Raw genomic sequence first — 25,265 nt, 5'->3', positions numbered from 1 at the left:
ACTAATTTTCTCACCAAATACATTAATGGCACTTTCATAGTTATGCCCTAGAATAATAACAAGTAGCAGCACAATTCAAGCATGGAAAAGAAATAAATGGAATAATTTTTTTACAGTCATCAACAGCCTTGTGCATGAAAATTTAAATAACAATTTGCATTATATGTATATTATATATTTGAGAAAATATCAGTCCATGAACTGACATAAATATATTAGGAAGGTCAGCTCACATAACATACAAATTATTTTTGTTGTCAGGCATTAGTAACGTCATGATTTTGTAAGTGAGCTAAGGGCCCAGGTAAAATCTCACCAAAAGCAAAAATACCCAAAGGTAGAATAGAAGGATATAGGAATCATAATGTTGCCTTGTGACTTCCTAGAAGTTTCCTCAAAGGATGATATTTGTGGACAAATATTTTCTCAACCTCTACATCATTAGAGCAAACCAAAATTGTCTCCAGTTGGCAGAAATGGGGTTAAATATAAAGGAAAATACTATATCCAAAAGGGTATCTTGCTTATGTCTTGCTGCATGCAAAGAATGAACATAAAATTAAGTTTCATGATGGTAAAATCCATGGCTATCTGTTCACTGTTGTATTCTCAGCTACTAGGATTATGGGGATAGATCTTAAAATACATTACTTGAATTGATAATTGTAGCTTAATTTGGTAAAAATATTTTGGAGAAAAATTTTGGTAAAAGATTTCAAGAATCTTAAAACTTTTTTTTCTTTCATATTGTTACATCTGGAAAAGTTATTCTGACAAAGGAATTTTGACCTAACAAAATATGCAAGATTTATATTCAAGGATTTCCATGGCATCATTATTTAAAATACTATAAATTAGAAACAAGCAAGATATCCTATAATAGCAAATTAAGTTAAAATGGAGTATTAAATAGCTATTAAAATCATTTTAGGAGGAATTTTTAAAGAAAAATGTTTAAAGGAAAAGTACACAATATATTACTAGTGAAAAAGCAAGTTTCAAAATAGTATACACAGATTTATTACAGTTTTGTTTCAAACTTTATATGTATGTGAATGATTATGTTTTAGTGGCAAGATTACAGGTGATTTTTATTTTTTATTTATTTATCTGTGCTTTCTAGATTTACCAAAACCAATACGTATTATATTTATAAACATTATCTTGCTGGAACATACTCCTTCTGAGTCATAAAAATTGATAAAATGGTACTCATTTTAAATTACAGTTATATGGATTTTAAACCAACATCACTTATAAATACAAATACCACATACTTTTAAGTTTATATTTCCCCCCAATATTTAACAGTCTTACCTTTCTACCATATTCACTTTGAACCATGAGGAAAAGTAGTTGAATCTGAAATCTGTCTAAATGCCTGCACTATCCTCCTCAATCTCCCCTCCTAGTCCAATTTCTAATACAGCCTTGGGATTTCAAAAGAAGCAACAAAGTGGTACTTACTTATTATGGAAGTCTAACTTCTGCTCCCTCATCCACCAACTGAAGCCAACTACATACACACACACACACACACACACACACACACATTTATTTATATACTGGCATCATCAGCCACTCAGAGCATTATTTATAGGTGGAATATTTAAAGGGAGCCACAATTAAAAATAAAAAAGCTAACATTTATTAGCACTTTCTAAAATGGTGGAAGAAAATACACATATATTTGTAACCATAAATGACAACATCTGCGCTGTCAATATATGTAAGAGAATAAATAAAAAGATGCTACTTATTGTGGAAAATGGAAAAAACACCACTGTCCTCAAATGAAAAAGCTCACTCTGTTTATGAAAGAGAAAGGAAAAGAAAATAATAAAGAGAAGAAATTTATTTTAGTAAGACATTTACAATCTACTAATAGTATCTCATCTTCTTTCTTACATAGCTCTTCTGTTATTACCACTTTTGTGATCAAAGTAGTCCCAGAACAGATGTGTCTAATGACTTTTACTATGTTAATTCAGCTTATACTTCCTGTATCTCCATTTAATTAATGAAAATTCTTCAGAAAAATCAAACGCTTCTCCTTCCTCCAGAAAATAAAAGGAGAAACTTTGTACCTGATTTAACAAAAAGCTAGAAATTACTCTTAAAATATAAGCCCAAGAATAGTTTAGTTTTTAACTATAACATTAACAATTATCCAAAATTCAATGTCTGAATTTTGAGAATCTAAGTAGTTTTTAATACTTATAAAATTTTAAGTTTAGTAACTCAACAGAATTAGTGTCAATATTAACCTGTTTGTTTCTAAAATATAGCTGGATAAATTTTAATATTTTAAATTTTAGAAATTAATAAAATGTGAGAGCCTGAATTTGCAAAGCTCTTCTAATATGGGTATATGATGGTAAACTGAATTTTAAACTTTTATTATAAAATGTTCAAATTAGGGATCACTTACTATGAAATCTACCTGATATACTCAGTAATCTATTATATATTTCCCTATTTACTTAGTTGAGCAAAAATCATGACTTTGAATTTTGGAATAATATTACTAAGGTGAAAAACGTTTTAGATAGCATCACAAATTCTAATTCTCATTAAATTCCAGAAAATCTAACTCTAATAAAGAAAGCACTCTGCTAGATAATTATAATTAAATTTAGATTAATTAAAATTACTAAGAATGAGAAAGTTGATGGTTAAAAGCACAATTATATTCTAAACAGAACTTGGTTTACAAAAAAAATACCATCATATAGTTAAAACACTACTTGATATTCCAAAAAGAGAAATTAATCTAGTGATTACATACTGAAAGTTGTCCAGATAAGAACTGTGGAACATCCCTCAACATGCCAGGACTCATGGGAGACGTAACGGAAATAGAAGGACGATCCATTTTTTGAGATTCAAATGAGCTAGAACCTGAAATGGTAATTATACATAAAGAATAATAACAATGGCTCTTCATTAGTATTTAATAATCTTTACCATGTATCTTTTATTTTTAATGCACACAAAATGCCATTATATACATCATTTTCTTAGCCACAATGTTCCAGATATACTTAGAGAGGTTTCTTAAAGCATAAGTGCAGCTTAGGGATTCTCTCAAGACCAAGGGTAAACCATTTTCTGTGCCAATTATAGTAGAGACAGACCTCAGAACTTAGTTACTACGTCTGTTGTGTGTACTAAACTCATATCTTACAATAACACACCCGGAAAAATTTAAAATAGAAACTTAGGGAGGAAAAACCAAAACCTAAATCAATAAAGCAACTCAAAGATGGTCTAAACTTGTAATGTTAAAACCATAAATACTAGAATGCTAACTGTGAAAAGTTTTCAGGAAGTGATTTTTAACCATATCTGGAAGAATATAATAAATTAGATGGGCAAAAAGGAAGTGAGGGGCTATGAAAAAAAGATACAGAAGAGCAAAAAAAGCAGAACTTCAATACCCAGAAGTTATATGTACAAATTTATTTGTATGGAGGGGAAGGAACAAATTGGAAAGTGAACAAAAATGGGGCAAATGAGATACTGACAGAATTAAATGCCTGGAATTCTGGGCTACAAATTTTGGCACTAATAAAATATCCATGCTAAACTTTTATGAGTAAGGTAATAAAAACTGCATTTGAGGAAGATGTCTTCACCATCTTTTTAAAGTGTAGACTGAATTGAGTGAGATGGAAAACAGTTAAGAACAAGTGGAATTCAATAAAATAATAACAGGAATGACTAGAAAATGGAATGGAAAGAAAGAATTGAGGCAATATTACAAAATTAGAAAATAAGGACTCAGAAACTAATTAGATATGAGAGATAAACGAAAAAGAGGGGGAAACATGAAGATTTCAAGTCCTGTAGCCAGATATGGAGACAAGAAAGTCCCCTATGTTTCTGTCTTGTCCTCTGCACAGGACAGTGCTGATATTCCCTGGGCTGTAGAGCACTGGAGAAGTCCTGTGTGTTAGGGAATGGCTGGAGAAGTTAATTTGGAACCTGTCACAGTGACCCTGTGACACCTCAGAGACGTCCGAGGGGAAATGCAAAGCAGGTAACAGGATATGTGGATGGGACCAAATGTTGAGTAGATAATTAGTGTTAGAAATTAAACTGTAAAGTGTCTCCCTAATTGGAGGTCCAAATGGATAAAATTCACTTCTAGAGAGAGTATAGTGTTAAATGAAAGGGGAAACTGCAAGCCTTGGGATCAGAAGTAATGGTGAAACCTTAAATAGTATTTAGAACTGGAAAGAATGCTGCCTTTATACTAAGAAATAAGCCAAGTTTTCTATATGCTAAGCTTCAAGTAACAGGAAGACACTTAGAACATATTCTTTAAACATCCAGAGATGAAGGAACAATGATAGATAATTTTGATAATGTAAACTTAGGAGTCATATGGCAATTAAAACCATATGAAGAGAAAAATCTACTGAGGAACTAAAAACAGAAGGTTAAGAATTGGGCCTTGGAGAAAGCTATTCTTCAACTTTTAAAGCATAAATAATTGAATCTAATTTGAAAAAGGACCCCTGTCCTTACAGGAAAAATTTTGGAAATGTAGCCTAGAGGCTTTTCAAATAGCTATAGTAAGATAAAGGATTCCACACTGCTCACACAATATCTGAGTGATATAATGTAAGTGAATGAAAATTTTACCTACTTCATAGATTGCTGTGAAAACTAAGTGGGATAGTGTAGGTACAACATCTAGCACAGTTCCAGGCGCTTATGATGATGATATTATTATACATAATAATTATTATCATTATGTTAGTACTTATAGTTTTATGTGATCATGATATTATTTTGGATAAAATGATTTAGCAACTAGCCAAAAGTACTAAATCAAATAGGTCATACAATCATATTTTAAAGTTTAGAGCTATGCCATTCTAAAAGGATTTCACCTCTCTGGTAAAGATTTTTTTTAAATGTATACTCATAATTGTAATACAATGTAAAAAAAAATAACATCTATTTTAACAGTACATCCTCAATTGTTGTGTGTATAGACAATCCAACCACTTCTCACCACCTTCACTGCACCCACCATGGTCTAAATTACCATAATCTCACCAAATACTGAAATAGTTGTCTCACTGGTCTCTCTGCTTTCGCTCCATTTAATCTATTTTCAACATAGTAGCCTGATTTTAAAACGTAAGTTTCTCCTCAAAAACATCCTATGTAGCTCTTGATTTCCCTTAGAGTAAAAGTCAGTCTTTACAGTGCCTTATAAAACCTATGCAGTTTGGCTTCCCATTACTTCCCTGTCCTCCTTCCTGCCATTCTTCCCCTTGCTCACTCTTGCAGCCACAACAGCCTTTTTGCTTTTTCTTAAATGCAACGTAGGCTTTCCTGCCTTAGAGACATTGAACCTCTGGTCCCTGTTCCTGGAGAGCTTTTCCCTCAGACTGCCACTCTTTCAAATCTTGCTCCAATCCTTCCTTCTCAATGTCTATCCTGATCAATGTATTTCAAAGTGTGACCCTCCTCCTTCTTCTTTCACAACATGACTTACTCTCAATCAACCAACAAACTTAATTCATCAGAAAAAATTTGCTTAGTATCTGAAATAGTACTCAAACACAAGTAATAAAAAGTGTCTAAATACTTAATGTTATTTTAACTTATATTTAACTTATATTGCTCCATTACCACTCTGTTAAGTCAGAACTATTACCCCATTTTCTCAAAATATAAATTAGAATATATGTAATTATTCACTAGATTGTCCCAAGCATTCCCTTCATTTACTGAGGATTAGTTTACAAAGTAGTAAATTTTAAAATTAGGTGAAATTTGGGGAGGGAGTGAAATATTGGGGAGTGATGATATGTTCATTATTTTTTATTATGATAATGGACTCACATGTATATCAAAGCTTACCTAACTGTGCACTTTAAATACATTCAGTTTATAGTAGTATATCTTGATAAGGCTATCTAAAAATACATAGTAGTTAAGCCAGTGTGGTTTAAAAAAAAATCTTAAAATATTATAGACTTTTATACTTTTTTCCACAATAACATGAAATAATACTAAATTTTCCATCTTTATATGACTGCATACTTGATAACAACACTATTATATTTCTCACTTTGTATTAATAGATTAAAGACTTCATTTGACCCCTGATAATGAACGACTTTATTAATAACATTTTCTTCTAAAATAAATGAAACTTACTGGACTCCAGTTGCGCGTGTGTGCTATCAGGTATTCTAGGTATATCTCTGAAATGACAGAAAAAGAAGAAAACAAGAAATTGTTTCAACAAATAGTAGCAACTGCTATTTTGATCATTATCAAACTATATTATAATAGGACAATGTAAAATGGACAAAATTGTGTATTGTAGCGGCACTATATAAATAAGGAAAAAAATAAGTCATAGTACTTTTTGCTAATAAAAGTGTTCTGGGCTAACCCTACTACTTAAAAGGAATTAAAACTCATAAGCATTTAGAGCAGATTTGTAAAAATATATACTTTATTTCCTATGTGCTTCACTACACAATTATCCATTCTAAAAAATTTCTATATTCAACAGGGTAAGTTTTATAGATATATTTTAATTATATTCTACTCTTTTACCTGCTGTTGTTCAAATCAGAACATTGAAATTCAAATAAAATATCACCAAAAGTTAAAATATTCAGATTGTCACTGAAATTTTTTAAACATAATAATTCTACTGAGAAAAATGCAAACATGTTTCTTATTGGACTTAACATAATTACCTTGTAACTGTATTTACACCAAAAGTATGTACATTTTTGTTTGAGATTTGCCAGGAGGGGCATATATTAATGGTTAAGCTCATTCAGAAAACTGCATCAAAAATATTTAAGACATTAAACAAAAATATGATTAGAGCATCCTTTAACACTAAGAAATATATTTGATTAATACCCTAAGCTGATACAGTACAGTTTTACCACATTACAAAAGTATGAAAAGACAAAATAAAAAATAGATATAATTTCATGTGACAGATTCATTACTTTTGAAAGGAACATAGTACAAAGGATTATATTTATCTGCAACTTAAAAAGTCAAAGAGTAATTGACATTTGCTTTTTTTTTTTTTTTTTTTTTTGCGGTATGCGGGCCTCTCACTGTTGTGGCCTCTCCCGTTGCGGAGCACAGGCTCCAGACGCGCAGGCTCAGCGGCCATGGCTCACGGGCCCAGCCGCTCCGCGGCATGTGGGATCTTCCCGGACTGGGGCACGAACCCGTGTCCCCTGCATTGGCAGGCGGACTCTCAACCACTGCGCCACCAGGGAAGCCCGACATTTGCTTATTTTTTATGTTACCTTAAAGATGTTGTTTTTCCTTAAACAGTTGCCACCATCTAGGAATAGAATGTCCTTAAGCCCTCTCTTTTTTATATGAAATCTCCATTTTGGAAAAAATACATAAAATTCATAGACTATAGTTGATTCTCATATTTACAATGTAGAGAACCATAGCTTATGAAACTTCTTTTGAAAGTAATTGTTACTACAGTCCCCTTCCACTAATTCTTTTATCCATTTCCTGAGCTACTAAGATAATAAAAATAATACACCTAAATATCCCTTCTTCTTTTGTAATTAACTGTATATTCTAGCATGATCAGATAAAAAGATGTCATGATTTTTGGTGAGGTATTTTTAGTAAAGGAGAAAAAAGCATTGTCCTCAAAATAATTTAGTTTTATAAAGCAATCAGACATTATTGGATTGCACATTACAAATTATTTAATAGTAGTCAACTTTATACATGTATGAAGTATTCAAACCAACTCACCCAATAGGCCTTGAAACAACAAGCTCCACTTGTGGCTCAGGTTTGGATTCCAGGATGATGTTATATACTTCTTCAAATGTGGCTCCTTGCAATAGTCTTCCATTCCATTCTAATACTTCATCACCTACAGTGTGTGTCAGTAATGATAATCTTAGAAAAACTAATCCCATAAAATGCACTCGAAACAAAAGCCGTCTCAAACTGCAATTAATTTTGTAGAACAAAATTCCTTTACGGAATAAGAAACATACTGAGAACAGCTCCAGTGGCATAAAATTTGATGACCAGGATGATTAGTGTATTTCACACAAAAGGACAAGGAAGGGTCAGAGGAAAAGATTACATAAAAGTTGTATCTGTGATTTCTATAATTTTCTCAATGATGTCTTGTCCCTGAATAGTTGTTAGTTGTGTTTCTTGCAAGGGGAAGCAAGTTGGGAACAACCTATGCCTCCAACTTGGTGACATCACTCTTGTCTCTGTGATTTCTCAATAGAAATTCCAATTCTAGAAACTATTAAGATAAGTTGCCTCTTTGAAAATTTTATAACTCTTTATTCTAGGATTCTCAATATACATGCAGCTGAGCACCTTGTCTAGACTCCTTTGCAAAAAGCTTAATACTATGCATCTTACTGAATCCTCTCCAAGGCACTCAAGGATCTCTTCAATAGTATCCATTATCAAAGAGATAAGGAGTGACACATTTCAGGAAATATGTATTTATCCATGAAGTTTGTTTCCTAAATTACATTGGAAGTTCTTCAAAAGAAATAGGAAGGCTTATGGGAAACAAATTAGGTTAATCTAATCCTAGATACAGACTAGGAATATCCATCAGCAAAAAAATAAGATCAGTAAATATAAAAATATTTTTATCTAATGTGACTCAAGAACTAGTAGTTACAACTTTCCATTAATGAATAAAGATTAATATAAGTTAAATGAACTTTTTATTATCGGTGAAGTCACTTCTAAATGAGGATAACTTTTTCATAACTACTCAAGTTTAACAGTTTAAATGTAAATAATCAAAGATTGAAACCTACCTGGTCTAAGATGTCCTACAGTATCAGCTAAACTTCCTTTTTTAACTTTGGTAATAAATGCACAGAGCCGACCTGATTCAGTCATCTTTCCTCCTACAACCTGTTTAAAAGAAGAAAATGTTAAAACAAGCATATTGTTCGATGAACACAGCTGAAGATTCAAGTAAAAAATAACTAGACAATTTGCAGGTTTTGAAACTATAGTTTAATATGCTAAAAATAATTTTTAAATAATATAGTGTTACTAATAGGAACTGAGTACATGTCCCAAGTGTGGACTCTACATATTCCAAATGTTTAACAATTTAATCAATTATTTGTTGAAAATGATTCATACCTTAGAAACAACTTAACAATTTATAATTTTTGCCTTTATTACAGAATTCTTACTTTTGTCATTTCTAAAAACTTATTGCAGTACTATATAATTATATTAACATTTCTAGTTATAGATGTCAAATGTCATAATATATATTTTGTTACTTTTACTATATTATCATATCTTCTAAAATTTTTATTAGTTGGTAAGATTTGGGCATATTGATAACGTGCATGATGATCATGATGATGCATTTTTCCTGACAAAGTTACAAAATATACTTAATCTCATCAGAATTAATGTAAACTTTAGATCATCTGCATCCCAATTTTTCTGCTTTTACATTTCTATTAATACATATCTTTCAGAAAAAGAAAAAACAAAGGTTAGCAATAATGCTGTGAAGTCATATGTGTAGCTATAAGACTGGCCTCTTAAAAATTAATGCTCTGATTCTCATTAACTGCCATTCAATCAATATATCAACTTTAAGCAAATAATAGTAACCAACTTCACTGACTAGAATAGTTTTCTTCCTCTTCTAAATTGACTGAACAATACAGAATTCAAAAATCATTGATTTATCTTATTCCGTATTTAGTCCCCAGGTGCAGTGAATTACACTCAGGTGCAGTTCAGTCAATATTAACTCATTATTCCTATGTTTGGTTCTGAAAATTATATATATAGATATTATGGGCTGAAATCCCTGTGTTAATTTTGTTTCGTTTTGTTTTGTTTTTGTTTTTTTGCAGTACGCGGGCCTCTCACTGTTGTGGCCTCTCCCGTTGCGGAGCACAGGCTCCGGACGCGCAGGCCCAGCGGCCATGGCTCATAGGCACAGCCTCTCCGCGGCATGTGGGATCCTCCCAGACCGGGGCACGAACCCGTGTCCCCTGCATCGGCAGGCGGACTCCCAACCACTGCGCCACCAGGGAAGCCCCCTGTGTTAATATTTTTAAAGTTTCTTGGCTTGATAAACTTTAATAATAATAATTATACTGATTATATTATTATTGAAATCTGAGAGTGCTAGGCACTGTACTAAATGTTTGAATACTGCTTTATTTAGTCTTATTAGATAATAATTCAGTAAGTATTATTATCTCCATTGTACAGATGAGGAGTCTGAGGCTGAGAGGTTTAGCTGCCTAACGTCATGTAGCTAGTAATGCTATAACTAGAAATCAAGCCAAGACTTTTCAACCTCTATACTACACTGCTCTAACAGTATACTGGGCAGATCTGGATTTAATTCTCACCTTCATCACCATCCTTAAGACCATGGGCAAGTTATGACACCTCTCTAAGCTTATTTCTTATCTGTTGTGAGTGTTAATAAAATGATAGATATAAAGTGCTCAGATGAGTGCCAACTGCATGGCAACCAGCCAATAAGTGATGCTCAATTTTATTTACAACCAAAGTTTTCCAATATATCTCACTTACTGGAATCTACACAACTACTTCTGTAGCAATGGCTTAACTCTAAAACATTTACTCTCTTCGCATTTCAGTTTTTAATTCACCTTATAGATGCACAAAAAATAAACAGAGCTTTCTTTGGTGTACTTACCAAATAATTATCTGGTATTTTACAGTAAAATATAAATCAATATTTATATTAAATCTCCTAACATATTTTTGAGTTTCCAGACTTCAAACAGTATTCTCTCTCTCTCTCACACACACACAAATACACACAAATGCACACACATTTTGCTACTCTAATACAAAAATTACATTCCTATGTAATATGTAATACATATATGTATTTCCCAAGTTTGTACATTTAATAATTGAACGAAGCTATCATTTTAAAAGAATATAAACACATATATAGACTTAAAGGACAAACTATAGGTAAAATAAGTTTGAAGAACTCAAGTATGTAACTCAAGTTCTATTTTCCAAAATTATATAAATAAGTATTATTGTAGAATAATGGCAACTTCTTAAATAATACTTGGAAAATGAAAAGGTTTTGGATAATGAGTGCCAATTCTTTTAGAAATTCTTGAAAATAGAAAAAAACCCCACTAAATTGGTATAGTGTTATTATATCTTTTGCTTTTCTGATTAATCTGTAAATGAGTATAGAGCAACATCTCATATATTTCATCACATACCTTCAAGCCAAGCATTGTTCCTGAATCTCGAGGTACACTTCCATCTTTTAAACGCTTATTTAATAAAATGCGACCAATTAAACGATCTCCGTCTTTAGATGGCTGCCACGTCACAGGGTGCTGACATATTGCATCAATAAACACAAAATTAATGTTATTTTATGATAAATGACCCCTTAGTGTGCAATCTCTCTAAACTTGCAACTTCCAAAGTGTTATGATTACACAAACCAGTTTTTATTCAAAACATTGATCAAAAGGGTTTACTAGATTATGTTTATAACCTCATTTTAATAATCTCAAGTTTTCTCAAAATCCAGTTACTGCAAATTCTAACAGTGCTCTGACACAATACTGAAGTTCTATAGTTCTACAAAATCTGAGAAAGCTTGAAAACACATGCAAACTGTAATTATCTACACACTGAAGATTAAAAATTCACAAGCAGAAAAGAGACTGCAATTCTATGCAATCAAACTCATTTAAAAATGAGCATTTAATCTTCAAACACTTTTGGAAGACTTTGAAAGACTTTATTACAGTAAAAGTTAAAAGGTCACACTATATTAAAACATGAATTTGAACCTCTGATGAGGGCTTTCTTGAAGTAGGTTTCTAGATTAAAATTATTAAAAATACACAAGCTCCAGTAACTTTCCAAATGAACGTTCATGGGAGAAACAGGCCTAATTCAAAGGTGATGATAGATTATATTTCTCACTTTTTGGAGGGTCCTTGATTCTTTCAGGTCTCTGATCTATTTAGCAAATTAATTTTATTTGATAATTCAATGGTATCCATTGTTAAACAACTTTGAAAATATTAGTAGTTTATCTCAGGGCAGAACCAAGCCTTTTATAAATCATGATACCATTCCATTATAAATCATATATCAAATAACAAAGTAAATGATTTGTGTAATCACAGTTTCACAGTTATCTGAAAGTAACATGCACATCTTCATGCAAAATTTAGCAGGCAAAAGACAAGTTCCAGTAAATCACATCTATATGGTAAAAAGATTTCAAAAGTCTCACTATAGTAAAAGCAAAATAATAAATACCAAAGCAGATGGCAATGGTTCTAATACTAATTAATACTACACTAAAATGCTATGACAATATAACAAAAGAGCAAAATGACAGTGAAAGGGAAAAAAGAAAAACAACTTTTTCTGTGCAAACAGACCCAATCATCTCCCTTTTGCCTGGGATTCAAACTGTTGATAATTTAATTTTCATCCCAAGGAAAATATATGCAAGCAATCAAATAAGCCAATCCAAAAAAATTCTTTATATTTGTGGTATATAATAACATTACAAAGTTCTTTCATGCGACCATAAACAAAACATTCCTTTGTTCCTAATTTTCATTTTCAATTACTTATTTTTGGTATGCCGTCAAAAAACAAAAACAGCAAAGCAAGCAAGAAGTATTTTGGTTGGTTAGTTTGTTTTGGTTTTGTTTTTCTTTTCTGCACCTTAAGAAATGCTACATTGACCCTTGAAATGCCCTGTCCTTTTATTATGTTCTGTTTGAATGAGTGACAGAGAGCAAACGAAGACCAAATGAGCAGGTTAAAAGGCAGGCTCCACAATCTCAGTACCTTATCACTATGGCTATGCTCCTCGTTAAGGGTTGTGCTACTACACGTATCTACCCCAGAGTCCTTAATCTGAGGCTCAGACCATTCCAAATCCTCTTCCAAAGAGTGGCCACCAAAGTACATCATTTTCTTTTGTCTCTCAGACCTGGTGTTAGAGTCCGACAAAACTGCCTGCTCACTAGTTTTTCTTTTTCCCTTTTGACTGTCCCCTACAGGTGTGGGATAAAAAAAAAAAAAAAAATACAAAAAAGAAAACATGCAAAGGTGTAAATCAAAAAGGAAAAGTGAAATGATAACGGAAATTAAAAAGTAAGGCTCCACATGTCTCACCAAAGACATTAGGGATGCCTCACTGCTATGCCAAGACGTATGGTCCAACCAGTTGTAATCCATGTCTCCTGTGAGAGTCAGACAGACAAAAGAGGGAAGTAAAGGAGACGGCAAAAGAAAGGACAGAGAAAGACATAATAAACATTTTAAACTGTGTGATCCTCTCCGGTTTTAAGAACTTTGTCTGTAGCACTCACTATATTTACCAAGAGAAAGCTAAGATTTCAAATGACTAAAATTTATAGAATACAGAATATATAGTTTATGTACTCTAGACAGACCCTACAGGACAAAAGTGCTGCAAGAAGAGAAAAGGCTAATAATAAACAGGAATAGAAACAAAAAAAATTATATATTCTGAAAAAGAAAAAGACTTTCAGCTAGGTCTGTTACTCGTGCTATTTTTTTCATGCTGGCATATAGACATGAGTTTTTTCTCCAAAGATTAAGGAACATTTAAAAAATTAAACAGTGGTTTGCTAATAAACACTACAATTAAAAGTGAAGTACTTAAAGGTTGTTTCTGGAAGGTAGTATGATATTCCTTATAATGCTGAAACCGCCTAAAAATTTTGAGTGATTAAAAAAAAAGAATTGGTTACACAAAAGATTATATGAAAAGGACAAAACAGGTTCACTCAATTTCTATTAGTAGAAATAAACTTTCCTTAAATATCTTGAATTACTTAATATTACTTTGAAACAATTTTTCAAGGTTTTTTTCAGAAATTGCATTCTCCTAAAAAATAAATTTTCTTTAAAAATAATTTTTTCAGACAATTTATGTAATTGGCAACTAAGAATGAATATCCATTTCCCAAACTTATGTGCTCCTTATTTGCCTTACCTTTGAAAAAGAATTTTTTCATCTATATGTGCACATGTCTTTTTAAGCTCTATTCATACTTTCATTTATTTAAAAATATTTAGTAAACACCTTCCATTTGCTATGCATTGTGCTAAGTCTAGCATAAGGGGTAATGAGACATGCAGCAGAATGGAGATAAATGCAATATACAAATCATCAGTGTCATATAGGAGAGTACAAAACACTGAAAGAGTACAATAACATCTAATTTAGATTTGGGGGTCAGTAAACACCTCTAAGAAAAGTGATGTTTAAGATGAGAACTGAAATATGTGACTTAAAGGACAGGTAAAGATAAAGGCAGATGAAAAGCATAGGAAAGAGCATTCCAGGAAGAAGTAACAAGATGGTACTGTAAAAAGACTGATGGAACACCAGTGTGTCTGAACCAAAAAGACTGAGGGAGAATATGGTGCTAAATGAGACTGGGGAGGCAACATAGACCAGTTTAGAGAGGGCTTCTTATACCATCTTAAACATTATGAATTTCATTCACTGAAGGATTTTAAGCAAGATACATGAACTGATTTACATTTTTTAAAGATGAATCTAAATACTAAAGAGAGGTTAGGTTGGAAGACACCATGAGTTAAAAGACAGTTGCGGGACTTCCCTGGTGGTGCAGTGGTTAAGAATCCACCTGCGAATGCAGAGGACATGGGTTCAAGCCCTGGTCTGGGAAGATCCCACGTGTCGCGAGGCAACTAAGCCCATGCGCCACAACTACTGAGACCACGCACCTAGAGCCCGTGCTCCGCGACAAGAGAAGCCACCGCAATGAGAAGCCCACGCACTGCAATGAAGAGTAGCCCCCGCTTGCTGCAACTAGAGAAAGCCCACAAACAGCAACAAAGACCCAATGCAGCCAAAATAAATAAATAGATCTATTTTTTTAAAAAAAGTTGCAATAACTCATGCAACAGGTGATTATGGCTTGAACATAGATGATGGTAATAGACATGGTAAGAAAGGGAACTGAGAGATGTTTTGGAGGTAGAAATAAGAGTGTTAAGAAGGACAAACAAACAGTAAGGTAAGATATGAAGAGGACCCAGATTGAATTCTAACAGAGTTTGATTTGAGATGAGAGAGAGAGACTGAGAGCATGTAGAGACAGAAAAGAAGAAAGGAGGGAGAAAGATGGAGGTCTCCAGACCAAAGAGAAAGAGAATTTCTTAAACAGGAGGGGAAATCAACTACAGAATGATTTCTACACATCACCTAAGATAAGGAACTGAAAATTATGCATTTGATTTGGCAACATTAATATCAGGAAGGATGTTAGAAAAAGCACTCTGGGTAGAATGATGAAATTAAAATCAGACTGAAGTAACTGAAGAGTCAAAGGAAAATGAGGAAGTAGGAAAATTCTGTGTAGATGAATGGTTCACAAAATCCCTAAAATAGCATAATCAATAGCACCTGGGAACTTGTTAGAAATGCAGATTCTTGGGTACCACCTAGACTTAATCAGGAATTCTGTAGGTGATGCCTAGAAATTTGGTTTAACAAGCCCACCAGGTGATTGAGCTCACTGTTTGAGAAGAACAGGAGACAATTCTTTTTTTTTTTTTAACTTTATTGAGATATAATTCACATACCATAAAACTCACCCATCTAAAGTGTACAATTCAATAGTTTTTAGTATAGTCACAGAAGTTTATTTGTGTAGGATGATGAAGCTGCGCTATTAACATATGCAAAGTTCAATTTGTAGGGGAAAAAAGTACATTCTTCAACCTGTTAACTAGAGAAGTGCTTCCCAATCCTTTTCACTGCACAAATGACAATTAAGATTTTATGGCTACCCAAAACCCTGAGCATATCTGTATTTCAGAAAACCTGTAACTCTTTCGAAATACACCACTGTTCCACAACAAAGTATTGATAAATCTCTGAATTGGATTAAATATAATATGGAGACTATAAATAAAATTTTTTGGCTGGTTTATGTGAAGATGTGAGACTTCAGCTTGCAATCTCTCTTCTCCCGTATGCCTACAAACTACCAAAATTGCGGAAATGTAGTTTTTCCCTCTGTACATAAATAAGAAGTCAGCTGTCTGACCATTTGAAGCTAAAGCAAAAATATCAAACAAACAAAAAAAGTCACATAAGGTAAGCCCTCGGTAAACATTTCTTACATGAGTAAATATTAGTGTTACTGTAAGAATTAAATAAGGTAATCAGAACATATACAATACATATAGAAAATATATAGAAAGTAGTCCTGAACTATCAGGACTGCTAATATTTAGATAATAATACTTATCACTTAGTATTCTTATTTTACATAGCTTCAAAGGGCAGAACTAAGATGTTTTTCCTTTAGTAGCAGTCAAGAATGTACTGCTGAACTTTCCAGTTCTAGAACAAGAAATGGAAGACAAAAAGAACAAAATGGAAATTTTAGATTTTGAAAAATGACTGAAATTTTAAAAGCAAATGGATGGGTTCAAGAACAGAATGGAAAGGACAGAGGAACAACAATGTACTTGAAAATAGAGCAGAAATAACCCAATCTGAAAAACAGAGAGACAATAGATAAATAATAAAATAAACAGAGCCTCAGGGACTTTGGTGATTATAATATATAATTAAAATAATAGAAGATTCATGTCATTGTAGTTCCAGGAGAGGAGAAAGATGGGGTCAGAAAAAGTATTTGAAGAAATAATGACAAAATTTCCCAGATTTGCAAAACATGTAAGCCTACTGATTCAAGAAACTACATAAGCCCCCAAACAAGAATTACACAAAGAAATCTGTGCCAAGACACATCATAATCAACCTAAAAACTAAAGACAAACTGTTTTGAAAGAGGCAAGAAAGAAACAACAACTGATCTAAAGGGGAAAGACAATTCCAATGACAGTGATAAAATTTCTCATCAGAAACCTTGGAGGCCAGAAAGAAATGGCACAATATTTTTCAATTGCTGAAATAAAAGAAATGTCAACCCTGAATTGAAACAAAAAAAGAAGGAACCTGAAAATATCAAGAAGGAATAAAGAACATGGTAAGTAAAAATATGGGTGAATACAATAGGCTTTCCTCCTCCTCTTCAGTTTTCTAAATTATGTTGATGTTTGAAGCAAAAAGTATACATTGTCTGATATGCCTTTCAACATACATAGAAGAAATATTTAAGATAATTACCTTATAAACAGGGAAAGATAAAAGAACTTAAAGTATGTAAGTTTCTACATCTGTCTAACTAGTAAAATATCAACACCAGCAGGATGTGATAAGTTATACATATGTATACACAGTACTTAGAGCAACCACTAGAAAAAAATCTTTGCAAAGAAATACACTCAAAAACACTACAGATGAATCAAAATGCAATTGTTTTAAAAAAGTTCAAATAACCTATAGAAAGGCAAGAAAAAGAAAGCAAAAATAAAAAACGGAACAGAAAACAAAAAAGAAAATGGCAAACAAGAAAAATGCAGACCAACTCCCTCATAAATACAGACACATAAATCCTTAACAGAATATTAGCAAATATAATTCAGCAATATATAAAAAGAATTATACACTCTGACCAAATGGGGTTTATTGCTAGAATGCAAGGCTGGTTGAATATTAAAAATCAATGTAGGGCTTCCCTGGTGGTGCAGTGGTTGAGAGTCCGCCTGCCAATGCAGCGGACACGGGTTCGTGCCCCGATCCGGGAGGATCCCACATGCCGCAGAGCGGCTGGGCCCGTGAGCCATGGCCGCTGAGCCTGCGCATTCGGAGCCTGTGCTCCGCAATGGGAGAGGCCACAACAGTGAGAGGCCCGCATACCGCAAAAAAAAAAAAAAAAAAAAAAAAAAAATCAATGTAAGCTATCACATTCACAAGTTACAAAAGAAAAAATATCATAATCCTATTCATTGACGCAGAAAAAATTCATGATTTAAAATAAAAAATACAACTCATAGAAAGCAAGGAATGAGAACTTGCTCAAATAAATAAAGGACATCAACCAAAAACCTAGTTAAGATCATACTTAAGACAAAAGGCAAAATGCTTTATGTGATGAGAATTCTCACAAAAAAGGATATCTTTATTTGTAACAGCCAAAAAGTGGAAACAAACAAAATGTCCTTTAATAGGCAAATGGCTAAACAAACTGTGTTATATCCATACCATGGAATAATACTCACTAATAAAAAGGAAAAAACTATTGATACGTACAACATAGATGCACCTCAAGGGTAATATGCTGAATGAAAAAGAAAATAACAAAATATCACATACCACATGATTTCATTTATATAGTATAAATAATAAAATTATAGAAATAGAGAATAAATTAGTGGTTAGCAGAGGTTAGGGACAGGGTGGGGAGGGACGAAGGTGTTACTAAATATAAAGTGGCAGCATAAGGAAGATCTCTGTGATGGTACAGCTCTGTATCTTTGTAACAGTGGTACTTATATGAATCCATATATGTGATGTCACAAACCTAAACAAACACATTGTTCCAATGTCAATTTCCTGGTTTTGATATTGTTCTATAGTTAAACAAGATATAACCATTGGGGGAAACTAGGTAAAGGGCACATGGGATCTCTATGTACTATCTTTGCAATTTCCTGCAAATTTATAATTATTCTGAAATTAAAAGTTAAAAATAATGTGTTGCTGCCTTCATAGGTATTGATAATCCCATCACTGGAAGTGTTCAAAGAAAAGCTGGAGTACCACTTGTTAGCATGATATAGTGAACAATCAGTGTAATAAAGTTACATTAAAAGATCACTAAATCCTACCGATCTCTGATATTCAGTGATTCTATTAGTTTGAATTAAACACATTTAAATATAAAACCTGGTTAAAAATAATGAAAAGATTCACATCTTAGGCTAAGATTTTCTCCTTCACTTATCTCTACTGCAAAATATAAACTAACCCAATAGTACGTGTGTCTGTGTCATGTTGTGTTTGATGCACAGAGGAAAAAAAGTTCAGATATTCTATTTATAACATTTTCCCTACAGTCATTAAATGAATGCAAGAATTTATAAACTGTTTTATGTCACAGTTTCTCATTTGTTTAGGTTAATAAATGTTTTCAATTAAATCACATAGTATACAAAGGTATTCTTCAACATCTTTATTTTTAACTTAATCATGTTTATAAAGTCACAGCATGTTGCAACAGAAAGAGTTTTATAGCTGAAGCCACAAAACCTATGTTAAAGTATTGGCTCCACTCCTTACTAATTTTATGACTTGGGCAAATCACATAATACATTAGGCCTCATTTACATAAAAAGAGATTAATCGTGATATCACAGATTGTTGAGAGGCTTAAGTAAGATAATGGTCATGAAAGTGTTTGGCAAATTATAGAGTCATGCCAATGTTGATGGTATCATGACCATCTTCATCATTATTAAAGTAAAATAATCATAATTTCATTCTAAATAGATAGGGAAAATTTATCTATGGCCCTTTTATTTTTCCTCTCATTTTTCTTCTTGGTATTTTACTTTCTTCCTCAGCTTGTCAGGCTATTTGTGTTGGCATTTTCCAACAGGAAACACTGCTTCTGCAAAATGTTAATAGGCTTGAGTGATATAAAGGTCCTCTAGTCAAATAAGCTTAGAAAACTCTGGATTAAATGCAATAAATAGATTTCTTGAGTGCAGAATTTTTCCTATAGTAATGACAATATGCTTCTGTACAAGAATTATGTAATCTACAGTTTCCACAAACTTATTTGGAACACTAACCTTTCCCATAGGACAAGTGTTCCAAGAACTATACTTTGATACATAATGCTGAAACCTTCCTGGAGGGTCATTTTCCCTAAGAAAGCCATTAAAACTGATCATAAGGCTTAAGTCCTTCAAGGAAAATATTCAGTATTAAGGGAGACTAATAGCCCAAGTTAAAAAAAAAAAAAGTTATACATTGGGAATATTATCAAAGGCAATGGTTTTCAAACTGTGTTCCATGGAGTTGCTTCAGAGACAACTATTGGGGTGAGTGTGGAGAACTGAGTCTAAAATGATGCCCATAATCCCCACCTCATAGTGTTTATGCCTTTGTAAAGGATCTGTGACTTGCTCCTAATCAAGGTGGTGGAATGGCATAGTGATGGAATCTCACTCTCATGATACTGTTAAAATATCCACCCTAGCTAGTGAACTTGCTCTAAGCCTCCTTTGCCTGCTTGATGAAGTAAGCAGCCCACGTGGCAAGGAAGAGCAGGCAGTCTTCAGGAACGATGGGCACCATCTAGGAACTTCAAGTTGCATCCAATCACAAAGATATGAATTCTGCCAACAATCTGATTGAACCTGAAATTAGATTCTTCCCCCATCAAGCCTCCAGAAACACAGCCCAGGCAACAACCTAATTGTAGCTTGAGATCCTAAACAGAATACTCAGTGAAGCCATGCTGAGACTCCTGAACAACAGAAATTGTAAGGTGGTAAAATGTGTTGTTTTAAGCCACTAAGTTTGTGGTAATGTGCTCTTAATGCATTGCCAGCTCTGAAAGCAGCAGATTTTAAAGATAGGGACCAAACCATAAAAGTCAGTAGATCTAAGGGGCCAGATACGCTTCAACCAACTCTCAAGTTCCAAAACAAAACCAAAGCTAGCTAAAATGCAATATTTGAAATAGGAAGGTAAATTATTCTCCATAACTAGCTTATTTTTTAAACATCTTGCTCCTTTGGTATCACCAATGTATTCTTCTTTAATAACAAGTGACTGATTAAATGATTGTATAGATTACACACATCAGAATTCATTTTAATGATTACACAGTGTGAAACTGTTTTAGGATCTGTGGGTGCAAATAGGACCTCAAGAAACTTACATTCAAGAAAGGTAGACAGACAGGTAAAATATACGACAGCACAGCTTAGTGTAACATACCTTAATATATATCCATGCTATCCTATTTCATTACAGCTAAGTTGCTATCAATTAAAATATGCACAATTATTTTATATATCACTAGAAAGGAAAAAATGCTACCATTAAACGATGCCAAGCATTTGATGGCAAAAAGAATTTATATTTTCAAAATGTTATAATGTGAAAAAAATTTGCTTCTTAGTATGAAAAAACTATGGCATTTCATGAAAAATGTTGATTATTCAGAAAGGGGAGAGATTTTTTAAAACTTAAGAAATGCTTCACTATAGAGGTGATATTTAAACTGTACCTTGAGAGATGCAGTAAGATTTTACTTATTGGAGGATTTTACTTTTTTAGAGGAAAACAACTGGACAATCCTGGCAGAGAAAAGAGAATATATCAAACTACTGCTGCCAATATGAATATATATAATATATTTGGGAAATGGCAGATAGTAGATTATTAACAAGTAACCTTTTCCTAGATCTGTAATTGGATATTGTTTCATGATCTGGATCAGTAGTTCTCAACCACTATGTTGTAACACAGTTGTAAAGTGTGTCACAAGTAATGCTACTACTGATAAAGTAACATAGTTTACAAACCAATTTTTAAAATAGAGTAAATCTTAAATTAGAATAATTTCAACTTTGCATCTATATTAATGTAAATCTCAGTTAATGTCTTAAGTAAGAGGGAAAGGAAAGGAGTAAAACTACCAAAAGAAATTAGAAATTGTCCATCAGTAGGAAAGCATTAAGGCCTGAGTATGAATTATGTTTCATATTGTAAAAAATTTTTGGGAATTGTTGATCTTTATTATCAATTCACATAACTAATTTCATCAGATGTAAGACAACATTGATTGCTTTATGTATTACCAAGGGAACAAAATAAAATGCTGCAATTCTGTCCTAATTTCGGAGATGATAAAACTGTGGGGAAAATGTGTAGATTTGATGAAATACTATACTTAATCCCAAGAGCTACTCAAAGAGAATTATGAATCAGAAGACAAGAATCAAAATCCAGGCCATGAACTGGATTATGACCTGAAGCCAATCATTTTACAAAGCGAACCATTTTGCAAAGATCCTTTCCCTTCTAATACAGTGTGATTAGTGAATAAAAGACTGATTGAATAACTATACATGATAACCTGCTATGGTACCACTACCACCCTGAGGTACTTATCCAGAATTGAGGCCATTTCAGGTTTTATTTAATAATAATAATGACACTTATTGAGTACTTACTCTGTGCCAGGAATTGGGATAAACACTTGAGTGGATTGTATTTTCCAAAGGTGGCTACACCATTACATACCCCATTCCACATGTTCTTCTTAAAATGTGACAATGACATCCCTCTACTGAGAGGACAATGTCTATATTCCCTCTCCTTGAACCCAGGAAGATCTAGGACCAACAGAGTGTGGTAGAAGTAACACTTCTGTCTTCTGAGGCTAGGTTTAAAAGGACAGCATGGTTTCTTCCTCAGTCTCTCTCAGGACACATACCTTGGGAGCTGTGAATCTATGAGTAAGAAATACACATATACACATATACACATATCTAGAGAAAAACACAAAACCACACTAACTAGTCGCCATGAAAATTTATAACCACCAATTCCAGGTCAGTTCTTATTGCTTCCAGGTAATTGTACTACATTTCCTTAATTCATTATCATCTCCATTCTCCTAGAAAAGAATTTCATATTTTTTCTATCCATAGAACTTTAACCTCCTCCCCTGATCCTGATTCTCAGATAATGGTCCTGCAACCTTTTCCATTTCCAGAAAAAAAGAAAAAAATTAGATGAGACATTCCACGCTAAATATGGTTTAGAACCAACCATATTTATCAAACAACATGCATCTGTTTTCTTATTTTCTGCCTTCCTTCCTATTATTATAAACACACTGCTCCTGTCCCTTTAGCAAGTCATCCCACCTACTAATGCACTAAATCCTATCATCTTTCATTACTTAAGGATAAGGTTCAAACAACTGTCCTCTCTCTCTCCAGCATCAACAAATTTCCCCTTGCTATCACTGCTATGAGAACACAGACATGCTGTCTTATCTCCTATCTTTTAAAAATCCCTCTCTCTAGCCATCAATTCCTTTTTTGTTGTTGTTCCTCTCTACAGCAAAACTCCCCAAAAGAGCTGTCTGTACTATTTCCGATTCCTTCCTTTCCTTTATTTCTTGAGCCCACTTCAGACTTCCAACTCCACCACTACACTAAAAGTGCTCCTGTCAAGGTGACCAACACGAGCAATCTGTTCCTGCATTGCTAAATCTAGTGGTTAATGATCAATCAATCCACATCGAATCTGACTCCTAAGCAACAACTGACACAATCAATACTTCTTTTTTTAACATCTTTATTGGAGTATAAGTGCTTTACAATGGTGTGTTAGTTCCTGCTGTATAACAAAGTGAATCAACCATATGTATACATATTTCCCCATATCCCCTCCATCTTGCGTCTCCCTCCCACCCTGCCTATCCCACCCCTCTAGGTGGTCACAAAGCACCGAGCTGATCTCCCCTTGAAATCCTTTCTTTAGTTGGATTCTGGGATATCACTTTCCTTCTGGTTTTCCCCCTACTTCACTGGCCAGTTAGTCTCAATTTCTTTGGCTGGCTTTTTCTCATCCTCTTCTAATTGTGGGAGTATTCCCCAGGTTAATCCTGCAATCTCTTCTTTTTCCTAGAAACATACTCCCCTAGTAATCTCTTCCAGCTGCCTGGCTTTAAATATCATACATATATTGATGACTTCCAAATGTATGTATCCAAACCTAACCATGCCAGTGAGCTCCAGATTAGTATATCTGCTAGGTTACTCACCACCTCCACTAGATATCTAATAGGAAAATTGAACAATATGTACGAAACTGAATGGCTGATCCTCCCTGCACTCTCCCAAAAATCTGTGTCTGCCACAATTTCCTTGTTAATTAATGGCGACTCTTTGCTTCAATTTGCTTAGGCAAAAATCTTTGCAGTAATCCTTAACTTACTCCTCTCTTACTGTCACACCCATCTCTAAACCATCAGAAAATTCTGCTGCCTGTACTTCCAAAATATATCCAAAATCTGACTACCTCCCTTCACTTCCACTACTACCAAGTTGGTACAAACAACCATCGTCTCTCATTAGGTATTGGATTAGCCACATAACTGGTCTCCCTGAATTCATCTTTGCCCCTCTCAAATCTGTTTTCAACACAGCATTAAGAGTACTCCTCAAAAGGTAAATGAGATGAAGTCATCTGGTTTCTCATCTCATTTAGAATGAAAGCCAAAGTTCTTGCAATGACTTACAAAGCCCTACATGATCTGGCGTCTTACTACTTCTTTGACCTCAGGAAATTTGCCTATTTTTTGTTTGTTTGTTTGTTTAACTGTTGTAGCCTCTGGCACACATAGAAGTGCCTGGAACACAAAAATTAATTGAATAAATTTGTTGATGAACTAAAATATCAAGTCGTCATTTTCACACTTCTTTATGCAGTGGAGTCTCTTTCCTAACAGAACTCCCTAATATAAAAGTGATTAAGAGCAAAATTTGGTTGAAACAAAGTGGAAGATCCCTGATAGTCACCCATGCTCTCTGACCTTCTTCAGCAGTTCCTGAAACATTACCACAGAAATCTGATGCTCTGGTTTTGGTATCAGGGTGATGGTGGCCTCATAGAATGAGTTTGGGAGTGTTCCTTCCTCTGCAATTGTTTGGAAGAGTTTGAGAAGGATTGGTGTTAGCTCTTCTGTAAATGTTTGATAGAATTCACCTGTGAAGCCATCTGGTCCTGGACTTTTGTTTGTTGGAAGATTTTTAATCACAATTTCATTACTTGTGATTGGTTTACTCATATTTTCTATTTCTTCCTGGTTCAGTCTTGGAAGGTTATACCTTTCTAAGAATTTGTCCATTTCTTCCTGGTTGTCCATTTTATTGGCACAGAGTTGCTTGTAGTAGTCTCTTATGATGCTTTGTATTTCTGCGGTGTCCATTGTAAATTACAGACCAATATCACCGATGAATATAGATGCAAAAATCCCCAACAAAATACTAGCAAACAGAATCCAACAACACATTAAAAGGATCACACACCATGATCAAGTGGGACTTATCCCAGGGATGCAAAGATTCTTCAATATACGTAAATCAATCAATGTGATACACCATATTAACAAATTGAAGAAGAAAAGCCATATGATCATCTCAATAGATTCAGAAAAAGCTTTTGACAAAATTCAACACCCATTTATGATAAAAACTCTCCAGAAAGT

General features: G+C 33.5%; 1 protein-coding gene across 11 annotated transcripts in view; it reads right to left on the bottom strand.

Annotated features, from left to right (window-relative positions):
- The window catches only part of RIMS2 (regulating synaptic membrane exocytosis 2), a 609,946-nt gene that overhangs the window by 233,740 nt on the left and 350,941 nt on the right, over nucleotides 1–25,265 (bottom strand). For 8 of the 11 annotated variants that reach the window (XM_059995033.1, XM_059995038.1, XM_059995032.1 and 5 more), the window contains exons 3-8: nucleotides 13,222–13,289; nucleotides 11,286–11,405; nucleotides 8,838–8,937; nucleotides 7,789–7,912; nucleotides 6,184–6,230; nucleotides 2,789–2,901 (exon numbers count right to left, since the gene is read on the bottom strand). In XM_059995033.1, the coding sequence (XP_059851016.1) occupies nucleotides 2,789–2,901; nucleotides 6,184–6,230; nucleotides 7,789–7,912; nucleotides 8,838–8,937; nucleotides 11,286–11,405; nucleotides 13,222–13,289 (572 nt within the window). Of the gene's footprint in view, nucleotides 1–2,788; nucleotides 2,902–6,183; nucleotides 6,231–7,788; nucleotides 7,913–8,837; nucleotides 8,938–11,285; nucleotides 11,406–12,891; nucleotides 13,101–13,221; nucleotides 13,290–25,265 lie in introns of all 11 variants that reach the window. The other 3 variants (XM_059995029.1, XM_059995030.1, XM_059995031.1) reach the window with 1 other exon arrangement.

Source organism: Delphinus delphis, chromosome 17 (genome assembly GCF_949987515.2).
Source record: "Delphinus delphis chromosome 17, mDelDel1.2, whole genome shotgun sequence".
Taxonomy (NCBI): Eukaryota; Metazoa; Chordata; class Mammalia; order Artiodactyla; family Delphinidae; genus Delphinus; species Delphinus delphis.
This window is presented reverse-complemented; position numbering and strand designations above follow the sequence as displayed.